Raw genomic sequence first — 12,109 nt, 5'->3', positions numbered from 1 at the left:
AATTGCTTTATCAAGAGTGTAAGAACGTGGGTACAGTAGCATAGTTAGGGGGTTAGGGCAGTGGTTGGAAAAACTATTTTTTTTGTAGCGAACTACAACTACTTTAACACAAATGTAGTTAATTACAACTACTTTTTTCAAAATGTAGCAACTACAAACTACTTTTGAAATGTAGTCGCTACTTTGCTACTTTTTAAAAATTAAATAAATAAATAACATACACATACACACCGTTTGAGATTGAATGAAAAAATTAACAAAATTTTCAGATTGATATATTGGCTTATTTGAAAATGGAATATTGCTATAAATTATTTATTCTTTCTTCCTTTACTGAAACGATTCGTCAATCGAAACATTTTTTACCAATTGCACGAATATTCCCTGCAAGAAAGGATTTAAAAGTGGAAGGAGTTCAACCTTCAAATTTTTAATCCTTTCCTGACAGTAAATAGTATTTCATTCAAGAAGAGCAACTCAGCTACTTGAAATTGAGATAAATCCAATCGTAATTTAATTTAAATTTTACATAGACTAGACATACATATACATAAAATTGATTTAGATGATGAAGTGCATCAACAAAAGAGAAAAACTAAAATTTTCATTATATGAGTTAATTTTAAAGGAACTTATATTTCATAGTAAGGGATTCATAGGATAACATTAGTTATTTCATAGGAATTGATTGCTTTTGAGCTTCAAGCTATGGTTCCAGACCTGGACACCATCTCTTTTCTTATGCCCCTGATAAAATGAAATAACAGCATTTTTCTATTTTGCAATAACCTCAAAAACTCACAACATTTAATAATTGACTTTTAATATGTTAATATATCAACACTCAATCAGTAAAAAAGACAAAATAAAGAAAAATGAAAAATATCCCAATCGGTACTACTAATTATCCGAAACATGAAACATAACTAAAAATGATTACTTTACTTCAATGTGCAATTTTTAACAACAGTGGACTAGGGCTACAACGCAATTCGACTAACGCGAAATGTCTATATAGAGCGAGTTTTACTCGAGGAACGAATTTTGCAGCCGACACGAATTCCTCACCCGCTACACGAAAATTTTCTTAACGGAAGCGCAGGGCTTATATCACCTTCTTTCTTGGGTACTAAATATTAGTTCGACTGCATGTGCAAATGGCATTAATACGGAAAGCTTTTTGCTTAACGGGCAAAGTTTGCAGGAAACGGGAAAAAAATCGTTTCTTTCTTTTTAAGCCATGCTCTATTCAAGGTGAATATTGGGAAAATGTGAAAGTTTCTATGCCAAACAAAGTAATGGTGTGAAACGGATACAACACATGACGTCAAAATTATATGTTAGAGGTCAGCTCGAATTTTTCAGTCTTACGAATCTGATTGGTGCAACTTTTACTCGCGTAAGACTTGCACCAGCCAGATTCGTTTGAAAATGCGTTTTTTTTTAAAACTTGATTCAAAAGTAGTTTCCAGAAATCGCTACAGCGAACTACTCGCTACTGTACTTTTTTAAAAAAGTAGTGCGCTACACTGCAAACTACTAAAAAATCTAGCTACTACAGCAGCGTCGCTACTTGTAGCGCGCTACTTCCAACCACTGGGTTAGGGGATCATAACCACACCCCCACAAAGCAATAAAATTACATGTACGCTTGCTCTTGCATATGTGTATGCATATGCAGTACCTAAAACTGCATTTTTATCTTTAGTTTAGGAAAATTTCAGGAAGAGCCACCGATCTTTTCCCCTCCCTGTCACCAAAAGTTACTTATAGCATTGAATTTTTGGACTTAAATTTTGAAATTTTTCAGGTGGAGAGCACTGTTTCTTAATTCTAAAGATGGCCTAAATTTTTGTTATCTAGGTTTGGAGCTTTTTCTCGAAGGAAAACCTCATCCTTTCATCAGTAAAGATAGCGTAAAATTTCATTTTTATGACATCAATTTCAAAAATTTCCAAGAAAAGACCTATTTTCTTTTCAAGTCATCGTAAGAAGCCTGAAATTGAGTTTTTAGGACCTAGTCAGTTGATTCTTTAATGGGGCAAAGCCTCTAAATCCTTGTCTTCTTATGTCACCCCAAAATAACTTGAAATTAGGTTTTTGAAAGTTAACTTTCGCAAAATTTTCAGGAGAGAATCCCTGAACCTTTTCTGTTAAGCTTGTATTCTAATACTTCATATTTGGGATCTTATCTGGGAAGAGCCTCTCTCCCTTACCCTAATATCATTAAAGAGAGCCTAAACATTTTTCAGACTTCAACTTCGAAGAATTTTCGGAACTTCCCTCTTTCTCCTAACGTTGAAAAAGGTAATCTAAAATTGTGTTTTTCGGACTACAATTTCAAAAAATTTAACGATGAGAGCCTCCGAAGCCCTATTTGCTCACTCAAAAATATTCTAATGTGAAGTCTAAAGTTCCCAAAAGTAGTTTTGCCCTCCCCTCGTAAACCTCAGTCGCCACCACTGCTAAACATCACCAAAGATAGCCTACAATAGTGTTTTTCGGGAAATTTCTTTGAGAAGACCACAATACCCAAATGTAGCTAAAGAGTCGTACAAAGATGCAACTTGGCTATTCATAATCCTAGTAAAATTTTTGAATCTTTTGATATCCGGATCGACAGCCAATTATCAGCTGTTCTCAAGGAGTTTAAACGACATTGATAGATAAATTGATGCGGTCAGATTTAAATGTATAAGATTAAATGCAGAACTTATTTCTTTTTATACATTATATTTGTCTACGCCATTCCCTCGAACGCCACGGCATAAAGGCTCTCAGAAGACATGTGCACGACGGCGCCTAAGATTTATTGCTTGCTAATTTCATGCTTGCTTCAGAAAAGCCTTGATTCAAAGTTATCATTATGATTGCTTTCAACGTTACTGTTGCAAGGCAACAAAATTTGTAACAATGGGTTTTATCGTTACACATTTAATAGGGAAATTACATGAAATTTGCTGTTTTCCATCTTAACTGAAATAATTTTATTTTAAAATTTTAATATTTAGCACTAAATTGTACCTTAAGATTAAGCAAATCATTTAGTGAAACCCCGAAGTCTCTAAGTGGTCTAGTTGCAGAGAAATAAGCAAAACCAGGGCTCAGGTTTCTCCCTGACAATCAGGCCAAGTATAATAAAAGTGCTTAAATACTTTCAGAGCTTAAATGTCTATTTTCTAAAAGATATTGTTATCCAAAGTGACTATCAAAACCGTTCAAGTAAAAATAGCTTATTTTCAAAGCGCTGTAGCTCAAGTTTGTCACCCCGCATCTTCTTTTAGTTAATACCATTAGAAAGAACAGATTTTTTTCCTTTCAAAATTTTCGATGGTGTTCCTTCGAATAAGAACAGAAAAATGAGTTTGAAATTCTGTCTGTTGCAACAAATTGCAATGTTTAAGCTCAGATTATGGGAAATTTTATCACTGTTTAGCGAATTAAAAAAAAAGTGAACTCATACAAGTTGGTAAATATCTATACTATCTATGAGTAAAAATATGTTTAAAAACAAAATCAAATTCCTACATTAAGTTTCACTCATTAAGATTAATTTCACAGAAGTTCATGAAGTTTATGCTAAAACTTTGGAAATGAACATACAAAGTTGAAAGCAATTACTGTGACTTCAAACACATATCAAGATCAAAACATAAGAAAACTTACGATGCTTTTGTGCTTTTCTAACAGCTTTATCTTTCTCCCCACATTTAGGACACAGCCATTCACCTCGCGGAATCCTTTTTAGATTAACACATTCAGGATGATACATTAGAGGACATTTATCACAACAGAGAAGGGTGCCAACATCGCCACAAGCTTCACAAGCCTCTTGAACAACCATCGACTCTTCCTCACTTTCAGATTCACCTTCTTCCTCCTCTTCCTCTTCATCACTGTAAACAAAATGAACCTTATTTCCTGTTTGATGGATCCTTTAAAACATTACTCAACCGAATAACTTGAATCAGTAAGAGTATTACACTATTTGATAACACATTTAGGGAGTCAAATTAAATATTAGGGATATTCTCGAAAAACCTGACATTTTGTTATTAAATGCTTAAAAAATAAAAAAGCTTAATTTTTTTTTTTACCAGAGGTATGGCACTTTTACTATGCAAGGCTTATAACTTGAGCCCTAAATTTTGTTTAAGAATGTTATTTTTCAATTCTTATTACTTAATTGAATTACACACACCTAATAGGTATAAAAAAAAACTTTTTATAAGAGAGAAATATAGCATAGGGGAATTACTGCAAAAAAACAAAAAAAGTTACACATGACTTTACAAATCTAACAGAATAATAGGAATAAACAGTATAATCATACACCATATTTAAAATTCCCTTGCCTTACTTATAATTATTGAATTTTACGCAAGAAGACGCTAATAGCAGACATCTGATTCAGAGTAATTAAATTCAAACATCAAGGACTCACGATGTACTGCTAAAAGCTTTTATGCCAAACTGCAATTTTTTTTAGTTACAAACATAATTGTGTTTTAGTAGGGTGCTAATTGTTTTGCACCAAGTGCAAAACAAATATTTAAGTACTTTACATACCCATCATCATCTGATTCGTTTTCAGAAGAATCTGTATCGCTGTCACTTTCAGTTTTACTACGCTGTTTTTTCTGTGGAGTTTCAGGTTTTTCGATGGGTTTACAGCTTACACAAAACCAGTCTCCTTCGGGAATTGACTGAAATGAAACATACCAGAAAACTTAATACATTAGGATTATAAAACATATTATAGCAAATAAAATGTCCATAAGAGGAATAGTTACACACATATGGTACCAAACACAAAATTAAGCTAACACGACTGCACTGCCTATTAAATAAAGGGGGAGGGGGGGAGAGAGAGCTGGCAATCAAACAATGCAAAAAAAAATTTTTTTTTTGCTTCAATTTTTCAAACTTTTCAGCATCAAAAAGGGAAACTGCTACACTCGCACTTTGTTTCAATTATAATACACAAGTTATAATTGTGCATAAATAAACAAAAAATTTTTAAAAGATTTAATCGTAAAACTTACTTTCAAAGGAGGCTTTAAGCAGTATAAATGATGACCACGATTGCATTCATCACACAATAACATGTTCTCTGCATCTCCTCTTCTACGACAAATTCTACAGTGAGCTTTCAATACTGAACGAGACCAGGCTACACTCCTCTCAAGCGTGCCAAGGTGCATAAATAACTGGGACGCACTAGTACATTGCATTAATGACTCTTGCCACCTCTCAAGGGGAGAAACTGAGCTTTTGGAATTAGGTGAACCTGCAACGAAAATGTCACTTTTAATTTTATATATTTGAAATATACATATATATTAATAGGAAATGCTGAAATGTAGTGATAAGTAGAGTACCATTATAATGCCGACCTATAGAACACAATTTTCTATTACTCGCCCAAATTTTCAGAAATGAACAAGTTTTGCTTGGGAAAAAGCCCTCTGTTTTGCCTTGCAAACATAAAAATTGATAAGCAAATTAAATTTTGGGGCAGTTTTTCATCTTTCCTCCTTAATGCAAAGCTTTTAAATGAATATAAGTCTTCACAGTACCAAAAAAAAAAAAAAAATCAGCCCTTGAAAATGCAGCTGTTATGCAAACCATGAAGTTAGCAGAAGTGCGGGAAAATTCTCTTTCATGGCATTTGTGAAATGGCCTACACAATGCCAAAAACTGTATAACATAAAAGCTCTGGTCCCTAGGTGTTAGTTAACAGTCTTCTGTTCTATAAAGAGTTCCTTTATTATTGCACTTCTTTCACAGGTTTACATGCTTAACCTTAGGTCTGCTATTAACTTTCACAGGTTTATATAGCTAAATAAATGTAAGGTTAACTTTTTGACTGTGAAAGTTCTAAAAATTTTTATACAGGATGGAATATATGGAGTAGTAGACAAAATTGTGGACACCTTTTGAAATTTCTCTTTTTGGACTTGACAGCCAATAAGAACTACAGTGGACTTGCTCTAATCTGAACACTCATAGGACCGAAAAAGTGTTCAGATTAAGGATTTGTTCATTATAGAGAGAGACTTCATAATGCATGTACTACTGTTTTAAAGGACTATGTTCAGTACTTTGCCTAATGAGCTATACCAATTACTGAGATAGTGGTACTGAATTTTAGATTGGTGGCTAGTATTGTCTTATTCAACTCAGTAGGACCTAAACTCTTACACTTCTTTTTTTTTAATTTAAAAAGTTTTACATGACAAAAAAAAAGTATTTTTAAAATTTTTTTTTTAATTGCATATTCTAAGCAAAGTACCCTTGAAGGTAATCGTACTTTAAAGGTCTTGAATACAAATTGATATAAAGGTCATGATCTTGAAATATAGTCCAGTTAAGAAAAATTAGGATTATATTTTTGGGATATAATATAGGAGTGCTCACATTAGAGTGTTTTAAGAAAGTCCACTGTATATATAATCTCCTTCACGCATTATGCTATCATTTTTTTCTATTATTATTAATTTTATGAGCTGAATTGGTAGTATATTTTTATTCCATAGTTTTGTTTTTGTTTTCAATAAGCTGAATTTTCAATACCTTAAATTTTTTTCGCTTTCCCTTCAACTTAACTATTGAAGGTTCACTGCATAATTAAAAAACAGATATCAAGAAGAAAACATCTGAAACACAAACCAAGAGTACAAACTAATTTTGCCAGATAACAATGTTTCTGTATCATATCTTCTAGAAATGTTCTAGTTGAGTGATTCAGCAGTTCCTTGTAATTATTTTACATAAACTGATTCATTACCATCTTTTTCATGTCAAGGAATACAGTGGTGGTCAGAATTATAAGGAAGAAAAATAGCAGAACATTAAAAAAAACTCATTGTAAAAAACGGACAAAATTATAAGGACAATGAGCGTTTTGCCCTGAAAACCCGTAGTAATCAATAATATCCCCCTTTTTTTCTGTCACTTTTATCAATGATGTTATGAAAGCTGAAAAATGTTCTTGGAAATTTTTTATCCTGGCTTTTTTGATGGAGAAAATGAGTTCTTGCTTGTTCCGATATTGAATAGCATTTTATCATACTTCAAGTGCCAAAATGTCTCACGAAGTTTCCATTAAGCTTAGATCAAGCCTTTTGTTTGGCCAGTACAGTAATTTTACAAAACAAGCACAAAGAATTCATTTTGAGGTTTGAGAAACCTGTAATTAGGCATTATCTTGCTGGAACAAACTGCTTAAACTCGTAACTAACTGCGTTTTTTTTACTGAAAAAATATTGCTCAGTACATCAACATTACTCTCTGAATGCATTCTGGTCTGCACAAAAAGTATTGGAATAGTTTCTGTCCATTGCAAAACTTCTTCATACCATGACTGAGCCACCTCCAAATGTACACTTTGAGATTTGTTTTCCCCCTCCTCGGAGATCGTACCAGAAGTAGTAAAAACCATTAGACCAGGGCAGAAGAGCTCAAAAACAGCAAAAAGTGAAATAAAATAAATACAGAATTCTGACACCGTGAAAGGGTATTAAATCTTATATAAATAAAGGGAAAAATTCGCGCTTAAGCGAATTCGTTGGATAAGGGTGAAGGAGTGGATTTTAGGGGTTGGAAAAAGTTTTTTTTTTTTCATTTACGGCAAAACTATTGGTTTTATCAAAAAAAGCTAAATGTAAAAGCTGTAAATAATAAAAAAAACTTAAAACTTTCACATTTAAATTTATTTAAAAAAATTTGAACTTCACGGGGGAAAAAAAACGATTTTTCGGTTTTTGAATTTTTTCTATTACAAAAATTGTTTGAATTGCATGAAATTTGGTGGAAAGTTTGCTTTTAGGGTCTTAAATAAACAGAATTTTTTGTGGAAAAAAATATTAATTTTTTGATTTTATTTAAATTTTTAATCGAAAAACAGACCTAATATTTAATCAAATTTTTCTACATTAAAATCTTAGTTAATTCAACTTTAGTAGTGGTCTTTTTATTCGTTGAAAGGTTGAATTTCGTATGGTGAAAGGAAAAAAAAATGTTTCTGTGGAAAAATTATTCGGAAAATGGAAAAAACTAAAAAATGTCGTTTTTCGATTTTCATTTCTTCATTATTTTTTTATATTTCCTTTTGCAAATCATACAGTATGTCAAGATACAATACACAATTTATTTATAAACATTCTTCAAAGTATTAAGGATTAGTAAAATATATATTTTCAAGTGTAATTTTCAGTAAAAATTTGTTTATTCAAAAAACAAATTATTCATAATAATTGATAAATATACAAAAAATGAATAGTATAAATGATTTTGAAAAACAAATTAAGCATAAAACAGAAAAATTAATAAATATCGACCAAATATTATCGTTCCATACATTACAAAATTAATATCACTGTTGCTAAATTAAAAAAAAATATATGAATTAATATTTATCCTTCTTTTTGACGAATTATCTTTTTCATAAGTTGCATCTTCCAGGGGTCTGTCCAGGATTTTTCACAGGGTCCGTTTTTTGTGAAAAATAAAATAATTTTGTGAAAAGTGAATTATTTTTGTGAAAAATAAAATAATTTCGCAAAAAAAAAAAAAAAAAAAAAAAAAAAAAAAAAAAATTTGTTAAATCAAAATTTTAGAATTTAGAGCAGGCACAAACTACATCATTTAAACTTAAAGTAGAGAGTTTTCCTCTTCTATGTTGAGAATATCATTCTGGGGTGTTTTTCTAGTATTTAGTGGGGGGGGGGGGGGGCGGCATCGCTAACTCAAGTAGCAATATTTATCTACCATTCTACATTATGTTAAATTATACTAGAAATATTTCTGTACAGCATTTAAAACAATTGTAAAAAAAAAAAAAAAAAATAATAAATAAAATTCAGACGAGGGGGTTCAGCATTTAACTTTTTGACCCAGGACACTCTTAAAATTGCACAGAATTTCGTTTAAAACTTATAAATTCCGTGATTTTAACAAAAATCAAAATAGATTTTATTTTTTTACTTCTTAACAAAGCGTACTAAACATCAAAAATTCAAAAAATCGGAATCCCATAGCGGATGCAAAGAGATCGCAATTCTCAAAGTGAAGGCATCAAAGGTATAAAAACGGCTTGTAAAAGAAAAATTTTTGATAAAATTATTTTTAAATTGCATTTTAGAGTCCTATGATAAACATATCATTAATATCTGTTGACACAGCTAAAGCAAAAATAAAATTAAACCATTGATTCAGCATTTTAATTTTTGAGTCATAAAAGAAAATGGAATTTTGCTTTAAAAACTTGAAGTGCGTGTTCTAACAAAAATAGACTTTTCATTTATTTGCATCCTAATAAAACGAAGTTAGCTTGAAAAATGAACAAAATATGATTCTTATATAGGATGTTAAGAGATTGTATTTTTAAAAATGTAGACATCTAAAGAAAAAAAAAGGCAAGTAAAACAGTTTATTTAAAGTTGATCATCCTTGTTAGCATCGAAAAATCAAACCCATATAATTTTCTCCCAAAATAACAGTTGAACATCGCACCGCACCATAGAAACGCAAATATTGACAAGCTGGTAAAATGATGAGAATATTTTCTAATCAAGTCATTATAAATGTTTAACGCCAGACGCTAAATGGGGCTAAATGGCGATAATTTTAAAGTTAGTAACCCTATCTGAAGCGATCACATTTTTTCCCCCACCCTTACTATCCCTTTGCAGTTCTAAGTTCATTTCGCTGATATATATTATTATTGTTTATTAAATCATCAGTGGGGGAGAAAAGTGCTTACCAAACGCCTTTTCAGAAAAGTTTACAACAACACCGCTGCTAATTAGCTGTGATAAAACAAAATTATTTGAAACCAAACTTATTTCCAGTTAATTTCTTTCCAAGAAGCAAACAACAAGCATTATATTTATTTGGCAGTAGCAATTTATCGCTTGCAGGAGCATCACAAGAGTGCCGATTTTTTTTTCTTTGCAAAATTAGCAGATTTTGTATAAGCTGATCCCTCTAATTTGACTTTAAGAAAGGTTCCAAAAATTATGGGTTTAATATGCGGTACTTTGCTTTCAGATTTGCTCCTTCAAAAAACAATTTGTGAAAGATCCGATCTTGTTTATCAGAATTTTGTGAAGGGTCCGTTTTGGTTGATCGGGATTTTGTGAAAGGTCCGTTTTGTTTGATAGGGATTTTGTGAAAGGTCCGTTTTGGTTGATCGGATTTTTGTGAAGGGTCCGTTAACGGACCCAAATATCCTCTGGCCAGACCCCTGTCTTCACATTCAATATTATTGTCAGTTTCTTCGAGATCACCAGCTTCTTCATTTCATTCCTCTTCCTGCACTTTCTCTTGCTGTATATTGCTCGCTGCTATTTCTTCTATTAATTCTGATTTGAAATCCTCAAAAGACTTTTTCTCGATTATTGCAGTGCTCGTGATCGTGAAAATTTAAGCACAGATTTGTACATTTCAATCTTGTTTCTCACAGCCGCAATTATCTTTAGCAAAGGCCATTGCAACTGCAAGAAATTGATTGCATTAGTTTCTCTGGAATTAACTCAACATCAAACAATTTTGGAATTACGCCATTCTGATGGTTTTCCCAGCCCCAGTCAGTCGCTTTTAGTTTGTTACCGAGCCAAATTCGCAATTGATAGTAAGATTGGTAGCAATGCTGCTTTCCTGGGTCTTCCGTTAGTGGCAATTTTTCCAATGAGAGATTTTTGCATGATACCCTCTTCATATTTTAAAAATCTTAATTCATTTAACAAATTATTTGTTTTTTTGGATTTGTATAAACTTCCTATTAAATCTAAGTCATATTTTTGCAATAATTCTCTCATCAGCCTTTTTTTCATAAAAAATTTCCATTAAGGGCAACAAATCATCATTGGCTAATAAATTTTTAACAATCATCCTTTTTCCTTTACCAGCAAAACTTGACGTAGTATCACAGCCCGAGAAGCAGTGCAAAAAACCTATTACTTTTTTAAAAGGTGAAAACTTGAAACAGTTAGAACTGTAAAACAAATTCTTGATTTTGCCTGATCTGGGTTTAAAAAAAAATAACTAAATTATCTAAATTAAGTTGATCAGGGGTAGAAGTGACCGACTTGTCACATATAGGACATTTTCCACAAAAAATATAGGACAAATATAGGACACATTATATGAATAATTTTGCTATGAAAAAAGAAATACATATCATATATTATTTAGTTATTCTTATCAATGATTTCGTTTAAAAAAATTTCAAACTAAATTATAACTTACATCTGAAATGACTTTCCTGTAGTTGAAAGAAATATTTTTGAAAAAACTGTACTTTACAGACTAAATAACTAAACAAAATTTGAACAAAGATAAATTTTTATTTTTTTCTTTCCCACTTATGACCCAAGTACTAATTCCACTGCTCTTTGATTTTATATCTAAACTGAACCCTTTACCACTTGTATTAAGAACAAACAGAGCTTGAGAAGGATCCTTCTGACGTTTTTCAGAGTTTTCTTTATGCTTAAATGTTTTAGCATGCAGCCTCTATTGCGAAAATCCACTATTGCTTATCGGCACTGAACAGTTGCAAAAATGGCAAAAAGCGGTAAAATCATCTTTTCCTTTAGTCCACCATGCACCAAAATTTGTACAATTAATGTCCTCCTGATTCAACCACTCCATACGAAATTTTGTTGAGTGATGTAATTTCGCCATTATAATTCCACTTATTACCACAAACTACGTTTTAACATCATAAGGAACTAACATTCCACAATCCCAAAATCCCACAAAAGAAAAAAAAATGATTGCAAAAAGAAGATTAGAACATTCCGATCAGAAAATGCACTGAACACAACACATACCAATATACCAACGAAAACCATGATAGAAAACAAAACAAATGGCTGTTGCCCCCCCCCCCCCCCAAACACAAAATTCTAAAACCAACTTCAGATTTAGTTCTCGAAACTCCACCCACTATAGAGTGACGTCACATTGCTGTCGCCAATGAGTGAAGATGCCTGTCGTAGGATTCAGTCTGTTGAGTTTTTTAATTTAAAATTCGTTTGGGCACATATTTTCAACGAGAAATCCGATGTCAGAAAGTTTATTTACTGTTCCTTTTAAAAGA

At 31.8% G+C, this 12,109-nt stretch overlaps 1 protein-coding gene across 4 annotated transcripts in view; it reads right to left on the bottom strand.

The window, feature by feature from the left end:
- LOC129223343 (bromodomain adjacent to zinc finger domain protein 1A-like) overlaps positions 1-12,109 on the bottom strand; it is a 142,800-nt gene that overhangs the window by 21,405 nt on the left and 109,286 nt on the right. For all 4 annotated transcript variants that reach the window (XM_054857912.1, XM_054857910.1, XM_054857909.1 and 1 more), the window contains 3 exons: positions 5,046-5,290; positions 4,570-4,706; positions 3,667-3,896 (listed from right to left, as the gene is read on the bottom strand). In XM_054857912.1, the coding sequence (XP_054713887.1) occupies positions 3,667-3,896; positions 4,570-4,706; positions 5,046-5,290 (612 nt within the window). The remainder of the gene's footprint in view (positions 1-3,666; positions 3,897-4,569; positions 4,707-5,045; positions 5,291-12,109) is intronic.

Source organism: Uloborus diversus, chromosome 5, assembly GCF_026930045.1.
Source record: "Uloborus diversus isolate 005 chromosome 5, Udiv.v.3.1, whole genome shotgun sequence".
In the NCBI taxonomy this organism is placed as follows: Eukaryota; Metazoa; Arthropoda; class Arachnida; order Araneae; family Uloboridae; genus Uloborus; species Uloborus diversus.
The sequence above is the reverse complement of the archived record's forward strand: the minus strand, read 5'-3'. Positions and strand labels throughout refer to the sequence as shown.